This window comes from Megalobrama amblycephala, linkage group LG3, assembly GCF_018812025.1.
Source record: "Megalobrama amblycephala isolate DHTTF-2021 linkage group LG3, ASM1881202v1, whole genome shotgun sequence".
Lineage (NCBI taxonomy): Eukaryota > Metazoa > Chordata > Actinopteri > Cypriniformes > Xenocyprididae > Megalobrama > Megalobrama amblycephala.
Window position 1 is genome coordinate 41,702,200 of NC_063046.1, and position 14,644 is coordinate 41,716,843.

The 14,644-nt window shown below is 36.8% G+C and overlaps 2 protein-coding genes and 1 long non-coding RNA gene across 3 annotated transcripts; all 3 read right to left on the minus strand.

The window, feature by feature from the left end:
* Window positions 1-2,932: 2,932 nt before the first annotated feature.
* Window positions 2,933-6,746, minus strand: LOC125264168. Its single transcript, XM_048183384.1, has 6 exons — window positions 6,365-6,746; window positions 5,858-6,208; window positions 5,408-5,761; window positions 4,263-4,373; window positions 4,065-4,117; window positions 2,933-3,971 (listed from the first exon to the last, which is right to left on the minus strand). Exons 1-6 carry the CDS (start codon window positions 6,408-6,410, stop codon window positions 3,864-3,866), a joined length of 1,023 nt encoding a protein of 340 aa, XP_048039341.1. The 5' UTR covers window positions 6,411-6,746; the 3' UTR covers window positions 2,933-3,863.
* Window positions 6,747-7,212: 466 nt separating this feature from the next.
* Window positions 7,213-9,054, minus strand: LOC125264170. Its single transcript, XR_007184007.1, has 3 exons — window positions 8,965-9,054; window positions 8,431-8,459; window positions 7,213-7,631 (listed from the first exon to the last, which is right to left on the minus strand). It is a non-coding gene; the product is annotated as an uncharacterized LOC125264170 (long non-coding RNA).
* A 184-nt stretch (window positions 9,055-9,238) lies between these two features.
* On the minus strand, window positions 9,239-12,356 carry LOC125264056. The gene is made up of 3 exons (XM_048183301.1): window positions 12,344-12,356; window positions 9,727-10,074; window positions 9,239-9,624 (listed from the first exon to the last, which is right to left on the minus strand). Exons 1-3 carry the CDS (start codon window positions 12,354-12,356, stop codon window positions 9,239-9,241), a joined length of 747 nt encoding a protein of 248 aa, XP_048039258.1.
* Window positions 12,357-14,644: the final 2,288 nt, after the last annotated feature.

The window sequence follows — 14,644 nt, forward strand, 5'->3', positions numbered from 1 at the left end:
AATTTCATACGTTACTGGTCCCATCTTACGAACTACAGTGTATGGGCCTTGCCACTTCATCAGTAGTTTGTTCATCGATGTCGGGAGCAGTAACAAAACCTTTTGTCCAGGTTTCAATTCTCGGGATCTGGCGTGTTGGTCGTACCATGTCTTCTGTGCCTTTTGTGCCTGTCGGAGGTTTTCTTGGGCTTGCTCCCTGTAGCTCTCCAGGCGGTCCCTCATCTCAAGGACGTACTGGACAATGCCCTTCTCAGACTTAGTTACCTCTCCAGATGAAGCAGTCTCCCAACCTTTACGTAGGAGATCCAGTGGTCCTTGAACCCGCCATCCATACAAGAGCTCGAACGGAGAGAAGCCCGTCGATGCTTGTGGTACCTCTCTGTAGGCGAACAGCACGAATGGTAGCCATTTGTCCCAGTCCCTTCCAGTGTCTGACACAAACTTGCGAAGCATGTTCTTGAGCGTCTGGTTAAAACGCTCCACCAGCCCATCGGTCTGTGGATGGTATGGACTAGTCTTTATAGCGGTGATGCCCAGCTGCCGGTGCAGTAACTTCATCAGCCGTGACGTAAAGTTAGTCCCTTGATCTGTGAGGATCTCCTCGGGTATTCCCACTCGGGAGAACAGCTGGACGAGAGCATTGATGACCTTGGGTGTAGTGATGGAACGGAGAGGGAAAGCTTCGGGATACCTTGTCGCGTAGTCACTGACGACCAGGATATATTGGTGCCCTGCACTGCTTCTTTCCAGCGGCCCGACAATGTCCATGGCGATGCGCTGAAAGGGGACAGATATCACAGGCAGAGGATGTAATGGTGCCCTATCTCGTTGGCGCACAGCACTGGTCTTTTGACATGTATGGCATGTGGTGCAGTATGTTTGTACATCAGTGTACATGGAGGGCCAAACAAATCGCGAGCTAATGCGTGCATAGGTCTTTTGCAGTGCCATGTGCCCTGCCCATGGAACACTGTGTGCTAGGTGTAACACAAGGGGGCGACAACATGTAGGGACAACCAAACGGGTAGAATCAGGTGTTTGCATGTACAATATATCATTGACAACAACATATTTTTCCCCACACAAGTCAGCTTGTTTTCCCTCCAACACTTTAGTAAACAGAGGTTTCAAAGACTCGTCAGCTTTTTGCAGTTCTGCAATATTCTCTGGGACCTGCCAGTCATGAATTCCCAGACCCTCGGTTTGGATCTTAGGAGCTGGTGTACCCAGGCCTTTTTCCAGTCGCCGTTGGCGACGTGTCTTCCTGGGGCCCTTGGTCCCGCCTTGCAGCAGACTATGATGAAAGTCTGGCAATGGCTGCAGACCTGTTTTAACCTGGGCTCGTGTCATTACCGGACAAGCAACATTGACAGCATTCGAGGTGGACACACAAGTCTCAACAGAATGCAACAATTCAGTGAGCACTGGTAAGTCTCTTCCCAAAATCATATCAGCAGGTAAGTCATCTACAATTGCTACATTCAACAGGTAAGTTTGGTCTTGCACACATACATTAACTTCTGTTTGGGGGTACTGCTTGACATCCCCGTGAACAACTGTGATACATGTAACATATGACTTTTTTAATAGCGACAAGGAGCTTCCAGTGTCCAACAAAGCATTCATACATTTTCCATTTACAGTCACTTGCACATTCTGGGTTTTGCGCACATTGTTCATACTGTCCTCTTCTCTTGGGACATAACAAAAGCCAGTCAGTTTAGCTTTATGCACTGGACACACTGTTGCTTTGTGACCCAGTTGTTGGCAGTAAAAGCAAACAAGTTTTTTCTCAGGAGCCACTTTCTGTGCCTGAGTAACATTAGAGTCTGTATTAGGTTCCCCAGAACTACTGGGAGGGGTTTTAAAGTTACCTTTCATTGGTTGAGAGCGCTGACTTCCACGTTGAGCGTTGATGTACTGCTGAGCCAGTTTAGCAGCATCCAGTCCAGTTGCCGGCTCATGTTCCTTGACCCAGACTCGAATCTCATAGGGTAGAACACACAGAAACTGTTCCAGGACTATTGTCTCACCGATCTCCTCCTTTGTGCGCAGCTCAGGTCTCACCCAGCGTCGGTACAAATTCCGCAGTCGATTATACGTTTCCGTCGGTGACTCTCCAGCTGGAGTAGAAGTTCCCCGGAACCGCTGGCGGTAAGTTTCTGGCGAGATATTAAACTTTTCCAACAGCGCCTCCTTCAGGTCGTTGTAAACCTCCGCTCGGTCCTCGTCCATGGCCAAATAGGCCTCCAGCGCTTGCCCAGACAACAGTGGAACCAGATGGTAACTCCATTCATCCTCTGGCCACCTCCAGGTTCTGGCCAGACGCTCGAAACGGCGCAAGAAGTTTTCAATGTCCTCCCCCTGCTGGAGGACCAGCCATTTCAACATTACAACTTTCTCCCATCTCCCGACTGCATCTCTGGAGCTCAGCCACGGTGATCTTTGGGTTCTTCTTTACCTCTCTCACCAAGGCTCTTCTTTTGTAACCTTGGCCAGATCTGTGCCTTGCCACAATTCTGTCTCTGAGTTCTTCAGGCAGTTCCTTTGACCTCATGATTCTCATTTGCTTTGACATGCACTGTGAGCTGTAAGGTCTCATATAGACAGGTGTGTGGCTTTCCTAATCAAGTCCAATCAGTATAATCAAACACAGCTGGACTCAAATGAATGTGTAGAACCATCTTAAGGATGATCAGAAGAAATGGACAGAACCTGAGTTAAATATATGAGTGTCACAGCAAAGGGTCTGAATACTTAGGACCATGTGATATTTCAGTTTTTCTTTTTTAATAAATCTGCAAAAATGTCAACAATTCTGTGTTTTTCTGTCAATATGGGGTGCTGTGTGTACATTAATGAGGGAAAAAATGAACTTAAATGATTTTAGCAAATGGCTGAAATATAACAAAGAGTGAAAAATTTAAGGGGGTCTGAATATTTTCCGTACCCACTGTATATCACAATAGGGAAAAGACTATTGCAATTTTTCAGGCGATTTTAATTCAGCAGTTGCATCATGTTCTTGTATTGGAAATAAAAATGGCTGGTCAGCATTAATCCAAATTTACTAAATGCATGGTTCATCAATGCATGTTATTCCAAAGAAAAGAAAAAAAGTTTCCTACAACTCTGAAACCACATTCCTTTTTTCAGCATCACTAATCCCACTTATTTTTCAAGCCTTCCACTGCAACTAAAGAAACCAGTTCCATGATTTGCATGGAAATTAACCCCTATTTTTCCCCCCTCATTGAATATCAACATGAAGTATGTCACATTAGAGAAATAAAATGGGTTACAAAGTGCTGACTCGTGTTGAATTTAATTCTTGGCAGTCTGATCACATAATGAGTAAAGAAGAATATGTTAAATATCACAGTTGTTATTTCCTGTCTGTCCTACATTCACTGGAAATGGAAGGTCAAATCGAGTGCATTGCATTGTGGGATGAACTATTCAACACACATGCTCTGAGAAAGTAACCATATAGTGTTGGGGATGAATAACCGAATTAGAAGCTTGACCTAAATCTAATTAACCAAAGCTGAATGTTTATTCAAGTGGATGTACACACTACTGTCACATCTTGTTAAACCCTTACAGGATGTGGTTATGCTTTTATATCATTTTGCACATTGTTTCCCTTACACAAGTCTCTCAGAAGTGTTAATGTTAACACTCACAGCATGTTTCTTGAAAAAACACATTTAACACATAGCAGAATAAGCAGAGACACGCCAAGTGCACAGGCAGTTTTATCATTACAGACACAAATGTGATATATTATTAATGCACTCCTGGACTTTGTGTTAAATATTACGGTACGTTTTGACAATCAGAAGCAGGTTTCAGATATTATCTCACAACATCGGCCTAGAGTACGGTGTCTCCTCTAAGGTCCTCTTTCTATGACCTCTTTTTGTGGAAAGGTTCAGGGCAGCATAGTTAATGTCATCGGTGTTGCAGTACTAGAAGAAAGAATTAGGAGACTCTTAAATTTTTTTCAGCGCTCGTTTCAGTTACATGAGTTAACTGTTATTAACACATTTGATTCTTCAAACCTGAACTGTGGTTGTGTCGTCATTAGAAGTCTGGATTTGTTGAGGCATTCTACCTGTTAAAGTCAAATAATGAAGTTTGAGAAGAGTTACACCCTCATTTTATTTTATATAAACAAATAATTTTCAAGATTAGGATTAATAATAACAATAACATTACTTTAACTTAAATTATATCAGTTAAATTAAGAAATGTCTTACCTTTTCTTCTCATTGGTAAACAGAGCAACATATTGATGATAAGGCTGATTAAACACAGCACTGCAAGGCCAATTAAAATAATATACAGCATACTCTCATTATTAAATTCATCTGAAACACAATAAACATTGGGCAACTTTATAAATCATAGTGTGCTCTAAAAATATTTTGTCAAACTAAGTTCAATCCCCACAATTAAATAGTACACCACAAGAATATAAAAGCCTGCATGAATAGTGTTATGAACACAACATTTATTATATTAAACATTTGGCTTCATTGTCTTCTTTAAAATGATTTTACTTCAAAGATAAAATGTAAAGGTTTCCTAAAATTGAAAGAAATACTTTGTTTTTAGGATTTAAGATATCTATCTATCTATCTATCTATCTATCTATCTATCTAAGATAGATAGATAGATAGATAGATAGATAGATAGAAAGTTCAAGAAATTTACTATAATAACTCATTTAATAAAAGAAAAAAAAAGCATGTGTACTTAATAGGGATGTAACGATACCCTCATGTCACGATTTGATAAATAAACCGATACTGAACTCACAATACAATATTATTGTGATACTTCAAGACATAACAAAAAAAATGTACTGTTGATTAAAATGCTAAATTTTGTATTACATTGGGGGTCGAAATGAATAGGCTTAGAATTGGTGCTGGTATGCTTGCACTTTGTCATTGACTAGATATATTTAAAATAATGTAGATCACTTTTTACTGGTAACATAAGACATTTGGCATTATTAGGACCCACAAATATTCCACCATTGCATTATTATACATTATATTCAACATAATATAAGTAGTTCAATGTAGTACTGACACTAAAACTCTGTAAACTTGAATTTTTTCTCATAGTAATTTTCATTTTGGGTGAATTATGCACAATACAAATTGTCACTATCCACGATACATATTGTTGCATTTTTGTTTTGTGATATATTGCGACACGATACATTTTTACACCCCCAGTACCTAACTATCTTATCTAATCTATCTTTGAAACATGGCATTATGCACTGCAAATATTGCTCTTATGATAAATGTCTTGTGATGTTCCTACTGCAAGTTGCTTTAGATAAACGTGTCTGTTAAAAAATAATAGTTCTCAAAAATAATGCACATACCTTCTATGACCAACATCGTGCCGTTTCCAAATAAAACTTCATCACAAGTTACCACAGCACAGTAGTACATTCCAGCATCAGAGAGACCAACATTCATCTTGGGGAGGTTATACAGACAGCTCTGTGCATTAGAGGTGGAGGCTGCAAAGTTCTTTCCACACTCATTTTTCATGTCTCCATGAGTGTAAATCATTCCTGGATGGATTGTGTCCGAACTCTGTCTGAACCAGTAAACTAATTGTACTCCTTTATCACACATTTTCACTTGCACTGAGCACTGCAGAGTCACATTGCTTCCTGGCTTGATAACACCAAGCTCAGGCTGTTGTATAACAACAGGTTTGAGGTCTGCACCTATAAGGGGAAAAAACAATTAGCATTGATAATAAATGGAATAAACTATCTTTAAAAAAAAAATTATTAAAGTATTAAAAATATTATAATCCTCACCTTTAACCAGCAGAATAGTTCCAGTCCCAAAGGAAACAATATTAGCGAAGGCAGCGGCACAGAAATACGTGCCTGAATCAGATTTCAAAGTCCTCAAGATGGTTAAGTTAAAACTATCAGCCGTTCGCACTGCATGAAAATGGTGAGTTTCCTCAAAATCTGAAGAAAATTCATTCGGTTGAGAATGGTGATATGAAGACACTACTAGGACAGGTTTCTCTCCAAGAACCTGTTTATACCATAATGCTCGGTGTAACTGATCATCTATAATAAGACAAGATAACACCACACGGTCCCCCTCTTGAGCGGTTAAAACGTGATCCACATGAGCAACACTGCAATTATATTCACCTGTTGGAAAAATAAATAACAGTTTCCTAAGATGCCGTGTAAATGTTTAGTAAAAGAATGAAAAGAAAAGAAAAGAAAAGAAAAGAAAAGAAAAGAAAAGAAAAGAAAAGAAAAGAAAAGAAAGAATAATAAAATGACTTGTTATTTTGTACTTACAGACTTCATGAAGAAAGAGAAAGAGGATCATGTAGATGCTGTCCATTTTGTCTTCGTCCTGGGCCTTTTTCACTTCTGTCTATATGTGGTGTCAATGTATAAACAGATTTGCTTTTTGAGGGTTTCATCATGTGACTCTCTGCATGCACAAAATACTGTCCATTTCCTGAAGTAAGCTGCTAAGTATACAGTATGTAAGCAAATACAACTAGCAGACATCTAATCTTGTCAGCAGGCCAGATGAATGCATTATAGAGTGATGACATGCAAAAAAAAATAAAAAATAAAAAAAGGTAATAAATATTTGTTACAATACTTTATGATGTATCAACTATAATAATATGACTGAAATATTGTTGGACAAGTACATGGTATGTGATACAAAAATATCAGAGCAGTCTAGAAGAGGAAGAAAGAAAACACTTCATTTGAAGAAGATTAAAGTTGTATTAGTTGTAAATATGTTTATTGTTAACACATGTTTATACTGTATAAAGAGTGTATCTGTGTTTGTGTGTACTAGTGATATCTGACTGCCATCACCTGGATGTGAATAGTAGTACATTTCTGCATGTTTGCATAATGCTGCAACAGTGATTAAGAGAAATACATACCATCTACTATGTCTCTATTTTCCATGTTTGGGTCATTTTTGGGTTAATTTGTAATAATACATATATATTTTGTGTGTGTGTGTGTGTGTGTGTGTGTGTGTGTGTGTTTATTCCAAGCAATTTGCACAGACATTTTTTTCCCCCTCATTTGCAAAATATTACCCCTCTCCATGGTGCTGAATTTAATGGTCAATTATTGTAAACACACAATGTAGGATTTTTTTCATGTTTTAATGTGTATATTTAAACATATTAATGACACTGAATTACATGGAGACACTACAATGCCACATAAATGCTATTATAAGATATAGGCCCTATAAGACAAAATTTTAAGACCACGTGCATTAAGACTGCATTAAGATCCAAATACAAGACTTAATATTGCAGCTGAATGATGTGATGCTCGTATTATTTGAGACCACATGATGAATGTGACATTCATTTAAATATTTAATAACATTCATTATCTTATTCACACAGTTACAACATGACAAGCATTAAGAATGAGCAAATCCTTATTTAACACTTCTTGTTTGACGGACAGACGCATAGACCACAGAATCTACCTCTTTGTGGCTTTTTATTTTACATGTAGGCTGGTGTGAAGAAAACTTCAGCGATGCATAATTTTCTGAGTCTCTGTCAGCAGTCTAATGAGAGAATGAGAGAATTTTGACAATACTCTGTACTGGTACAGTGCATGCATATATTGTTTATGAATATCTTAAAAATGCAAACAATGTGCAGCAAAATTAGACTTAAAGGGTTAGTTCACCCAAAAATGAAAATAAATGTCCTTTATTACTCACCCTCATGTCGTTCTACACCCGTAAGACCTTTGTTCATCTTCAGAACACAAATTAAGATATTTTTGATGAAATCTGATGGCTCAGTGAGGCCTCTATTGCCAGCAAGTTACAAATCTTTTGTTTCGAATCCGTGGTTCGGATCGCGAGTCAAACTGCCAAACTGCTGATATCACATGACTTTGGCACTCTGAACCAGTGATTTGAAACAAAAAATTTGAAGCAGTGTTTTGAAATCGGCCATGACTAGATATTGTTGAAAAGTAGTTTTTTTTTCTTTTTTTTTTTTTTTTTTTTCTGGTGCACAAAAAGTATTCTCATCGCTTTGAAACATTAAGGTTGAACCACTGTAGTCACATGAACTGTTTTAAATATGTTTTTAGTACCTTTCTGGGCACTGAAAGTGTTAATTATCTTGCTGGCCTCACTGAACCATCAGATTTCATCAGAAATACCTTAATTTGCGTCATGAGGGTGAGTAATAAATGACATAATTTTCATTTTTGGGTGAACTAACCCTTTAAAGTACATTATTAAATAATATAAACCACCATTAATGTTTCATGTCGATTTTTATTTGAGTGGCACAGCTTACCCACACTCACCCATAGCTGTATGTAAAAGTATAAAGCTTTCAACTCACCAGGACTGTAGATTGGGCCACGCCAACACCTTAAAATCAATATTTTAATCAGCAAGGATGTATTAAATTAATCAAAAGTGACAGTAGACATTTATAATGTTATATTATATGTTATAAATATTTTAAATAAATGCTGTTCTTTTGAACTATTTATAAAGTATCCTGGGGAAAAAAATGCATCACTGTTTCCATAAAAATTTTAAGCAGCAAATCAGCATATTAGAATGATTTCTGAAGGATCATGTGACACTGACAACTGGAGTAATGATGCTGAAAATTCAGCTTTGCATCACAGGAATAAATTATATTTCAAAATATATTAAAATAGTAAACAATTGTTTTAAATTCAAATAATATTTCACATTAGTACTGTTTTTAATGCCTGGGTGTGCACAAGAGACTTCTTTCAAACACACACACAAAATATATTATATAATATATAATATAATATAATAGTGTATTCGTTTTTTTTGTTTGTTTGTTTTTTTAGACAATGTAATTTTGAAATGTGAGTTGAATAAAAAGGGGTCTTACCTCTGTGTGCAGTTCTTCTCCATGACAGCACCATTATTATATTCACTATCACTGATATCACTAATATAGTGGAGAGCAGTGCGATGATATAGACTGTTTTCTGAGAAAAAACTGGGGAAAAAAAGGTTTACGAAATAAGATGTAATTTTATCATCTAAATCTGAATAGTCCAAATGGAATAAAATAACTTTTTTCTATTATTAAATTCTCTGAAAACTGATATAAGTACTGAAGTACTGATATAAGAATTATTTTGCTAAATGAAAAGGATATTTCAGACATAGTAGATACTATACAGTATGTGAGCAATACAGAAAGTTTTACCATCAGCTGTGAGTTTAGTTCCATTTCCAATGATTAGGTTTCCACATGTGAACACACTGCAAAAGTAAGTTTCATCACTGGCGAGGCTTTTGGGTACTTTGTGCACGCAGTTCTGTACAGTCGATCCAGACACAGAGATCTTCTCACACTGATCTTTTCTGTCTCCATCGGTGTAAATGAATCCTGAATGAGACTCTCTTGGTTCGTATTTAAGCCAGTACACGCTTTGCCCTCCTGAGCAAGTCTCACCAAAGATTGAGCAATGAAGAGTCACAGAGTCTCCTAAATGATGTGAGTCCAAAACAGGCTGCTGGATGACTTTAATTGGCTTTGCATCTATAATGAAAAATAATATTCTTTAGTATTGGCAGTAATAATAATAAAACAAATATTTAGAATTTAAAAATATAACTTCTCCATTTCCAGGTTTCCACTCACCATTAACTGTTAGATAAGATCCCCCTCCAAAGTACAACGTCTCATATAACAGCACAGCACAATGGTAGTAGGCGGCATCTCTGGATGTAATCTTGGTGAAAATTAATGCAGATTTCTTGACATCGACTTTCACTTCAAACCATGATTCATTAACAAATTCTTCTTGAAGTTTTATCTTCTTGTAATATGTGGAAGCTATAGTGTTTAACTTTTGTCCTGGGATTTGTTTAAGCCAAACCCAGGTCACAACCAGATCAGCAGTGGTGTAGCATTCCAGGATGACCGAACCACCGGCTGGTGCTGTGACTGAGACATTTGGCTGGAAAACACTGGGTGTTATAGATACACCTGAAATAAACCAAGAGAAGTCCTGATGAGTTTGTATAGATGGTAGTTTGCATAGATAGATAAATAAAAAAATTAAAAAGATGAAAAAAGCACAGAAAAAAATCACATTTGTGACACTGATCACGTGAACTCTTTTGTAGAGATGCTCAGATGTTCTTCTACCGAAGCACAAAATGCTCTATGCATCATTCTCAAATCATAAGCAAGTGCTGCTATCATTAAAGCAAAATTGGACAAAATACTGAGAAAGTCTGAAATTCAAATGTAATTGTCAACTGAAATTTCAAACTCAAATAGTTCAAAAGTTAACTCACAAGTGATTCTGATAATATAATATACACTGATGAAAGCGAAGAGCCGTGTGTTATGAATAAATGTGTTTTAGAGTTGCAGACCTTTTTTAGATTTTTTAATTTGATAATATAATGTATAATAAAAAAAACTACAAAAATCCTAAATAAATAAATAAATGATAAATTACTTACATGATATGCAAGACATAAGAATGTATGCACAGAGAGAAAATGTCTTGATAGCTGGCATGTAAGCAGTCTCCATCCTGAGAACAAAATGAGAATATGGCATAAAACCTGACTAACTTCAGTATATCATGTATGCAAATTGTCCAAACTTCGTTACAAGTTCTCACTGGCTGAGTGAAGTTATAATCATTTATACCTTCTCTGTCTTGCAGTTGACACCCCTTGTCCTCATTAACGTTTTCATGAGAATGAACAAGTTTTTGACCTAGTGGACTTCCTGCAGTCAATATAGTACAAATAGCAGGCCCCAAAAAAACAGATGAATTCCATATTAAGAAAAGAGAAATTTCCTTTTCAGACCAGTTACGATATGTATTCTGAATATGAAACATTTAATTTTCCATTCTTTATTTGTATCATCAGTGTATTTACCTTTTCTGTAGAAAAATTCTATTACAGCTTTATGAGGCTCTATGACACCACATTGTTATTTGAAACAATATTTACAGTTGAATGCTGTGAATGTTGTGGATATGCAACAAAAACATGTTAAAAATATAAAAAAAGAGACTTTATCAAAAGGTCAAAGGTCAGCAAACAGTTCTGTTCTGTGCAGTATAAACCAAGTGTACATGACTTCTGTCATTTAGAGAGTGTGTATGTAGATCACTTTAGTTTATAAAGTAAGTTGACTAGGGGGTCTGTGGAAGTTTTTGTGGTTGAATGAGTGGGCCACAGGTTGTTAATGGTTTGAAACCTCTGTTCTAGACAGATTTTTTTTTGGATTTGTCTAAATGCTTTTTTGTTTTTGTTTTTTGTCCACACAGTCAGTATTGTTTGGTTACCAACATTCTTCAATATATATTCTGTGCATTTCATAGAAGAAAGTCACACAGGTTTGGAACAGGGGTGCCGTACACATCCTGAACAGTGAAGCCAAAGCATTTTGCAGGTGGCTGGATGCAGTATAGGCCATAAACCCCGCCCTCTCCATGTAAACAAATGGGACATGAGCCAAACTAAACAAATTACGCTTCAATTTTTTTTTCCTCAAGTTGGTTTCTGTCATTTAGGCAATTTTTATCACGCTGATGTAGTTCAAATGTTCGTTTTTTGAAAAATTTTGGTTTTAGTTAGTTAGTTGATGCTATAAAACGGGGGTGTGACATCTTGATTGACAGTTATGATTGACAGCTTCTCTGAGTGATGTAGTCATAGAGGCACCAGCGGGCTTTATTCCGGATATGGCTATGTGGTTAGTAGTTGTATTTACCTTATTTTAACAGTCCTTCAGTTGTACTACAATCAGCAGACATCAAAATTGGAGCAGTCAGGCTACTTAAAAAAAAAGTTCAGTGACATGTACTTGCAATTGATTCTGTGGGAGTGTGGGTGGGACCATGATACGCTGCTCCACTTCACGTTCACTTGTGCTCAGGCTCCGAACAATTTAACTAGCACAAGATGTCAGTGCCGTCTCAGGACACTGGTGGCTTCACTTTTCTATAATGTAAGAGAGTGAAGGTGCGTCATCCATCTTTTTTTTTTTACAGTCTATGGTTTTGAACAACATGCAGGCAAATAAATTAGATTAAATATAGATTTTTTTTTTTTTTTTTTTTTGTGAACTTTCCCTTTAAGTACCTAAAACCAGTGTTAAATGTTGTGCAGTACAAGTAATGCAAGTTACATAATCAGATTACTTTTTTCAACTAACTAGTAAGATAAATGCGTTACTTTTAAACAAGCTATCTGTGTTACTTTTTCAAATGAGTAACCCAAGTTACTTTGATCCCCCATCCCACACTTCTCCTGTCCTCATGTTGAGAGAAATTGGGAGTAAGGGTGCAAAGGTGTTGTGTGCGCTATGTAAACATGATGTTAAATAATACAAATATGCTTCGGCATGGTTTCACAGACAGATATTTGATTAAACAAGGATTAGGCCCTAGTTTAATTAGGACATTTAAGTAGCTTTTATACATGCCTTAAAAAACATTACTGGTGTGCATCTTGAGACAAAACAATGACAATGACAAAATTTGACATACATTGCCTACAGTATAACTGATGTAACTCAATTTAGAAAAGACATTCTAAAAGTTCCACACTGAATCATTTGCAAGCAATGCATTGATCCAGTTTGACTTTCCTGTCAACAGGTAAACAGCATTCATTTTTGATATAAAAACCAACTCTCCCAACAAATATTTTAGAACCATAATGAAATGTAAGCAATAAGTCAGTCATTTACTGAGAGTGGTACTATTAAAAGCTTTTGCAGCTTGTTTTGACCAAAGTGCATATCTCGGCAGTTTTTCTTCCTACACCAGTGTGGGTGCAGTTATCTTAAAAGGTCACTGGTGGCACAAGCACAAACACACATAAAAGAAATCAGGTCAGCACGACACATCCTGAATCAGACACAAGTGAGGGTCTGCTATTGCTTATGTGTAAAGACCACAACAGTAGACCAGTGCAAGCTAATCAACACTTTGCAACTGACCGCAAAGAGCATACTTTGGCCATTTTGAATGTAAGAAAGTAATGTGGGTTGGTTATCTCACATCAAAACACTTACAGTATAAACAGATAAACAGATAAATGTGTGTGTGTGTGTGTGTGTGTGTGTGTGTGTGTGTGTGTGTGTGTGTGTGTGTGTGTGTAAATAAACTTTTAAAATAATCTACATATCAAAATACTACATATCATTTTTCCATTTTTTGAGAAAAAAAAATAAACATTGCTTTTTACCCATAAGAACCCTGGTATTGCTTTTAAACTGCATAGCAAATGCTTTGTAACATTTAAAAATATCTGAGCTTTACATTTTGTCCTTATTTTTCCAATGAAATTGTTTTCTTGTAACAGCCTTTCTGTGTAACTTATTGTATGAGTGTTCATTTATTGTTCTGAAAATCAAGTTAAGATAACAACCCCTTACAGGCTTGAAGCTTAAAACAGAAGGTACACCATTTATAGGACAAGAGCAGCCAAAACCATGAAAGAGGAAGAGCCCGACCACCTAAAATGGCAAAATTCAATAAGCTGCTAAAAAAAAAGCAAGTCAATTAAAATCATTTTGCTTTAGAAAGCAGATGCACATTCTCAGGACCAACCTGTAAAATATTGTTTTCATTTAGACATTTAGGCCTGGTTTCACATACAGGGCTTAGACTAAGCAGGATTAGGCCTTAGTTCAATTAGGACATTTAAATAACTTTTATAAAAAAAAATTGTTGTCAATTCACACAGACCCACAAAAACTAATAAAAATGCTGTATTATTCATGCCAGGCCAGTAGTTGGCAATGACACTTTGTAAAGAAACACTCCATGCCTATAAACTGAACACTTTAAGGTGCTCTAAGCGATCCTGGGTGGAGTAACTTCCTGTTGACGTTCGAAGTGTTGTCAAACAAAACAGAGGCTAGCTAGACCCTCCCTCCTCCTCCCCCTCCCCTCCGTGCTTCCTGAAACAGTCATGAACACGCATTTAAAATCATTCTTGTCTGTTATTGGCTGGAGCATGTTTATTATGTTTCGTGGTCCAGGCTGCACCAGGTAGTTTTTGTTGCTGTTTTTGGAGCTTGTGGCGACTACAGAGACCGCGTTTTTTTACAGTGTGTTCAGGGGACAGGCAGCTAGCGGATAGTGAGGAGATGTTTGCTGGATGTGACAAAAAAATGTTTGGCCTAAAAACGCGTGACATCACTTAGAGCACCTTTAATACACATGTGCATGATGTCACCGCTTTCACAAATTTGCATTTTTGTAGTTTAAATGGAGATGATAATTGTATTGTTTTCAGAAATTTTGCACTTTGAAACCCGTTTTTAAAATCTGCGTTTTTAGGCCCCCAAAATGCCATTGTTGTGTAAATTAACGGTCAGAACGCATAAAAAGTTTTAATTTTTATTTGAAAATAGTGTTGTGTAAAGGATTGGCCCTTAATATTAACTAAGATTAACAAATGTTTGAAAAAAGCTTCATTAAGGTAAATAATTTAGAATGTAGTATTGTGTTAATGTGGCATCACCATTTTTGATATTTACTTTAGTCACTGTCACTATGACAGGTGATATTCAT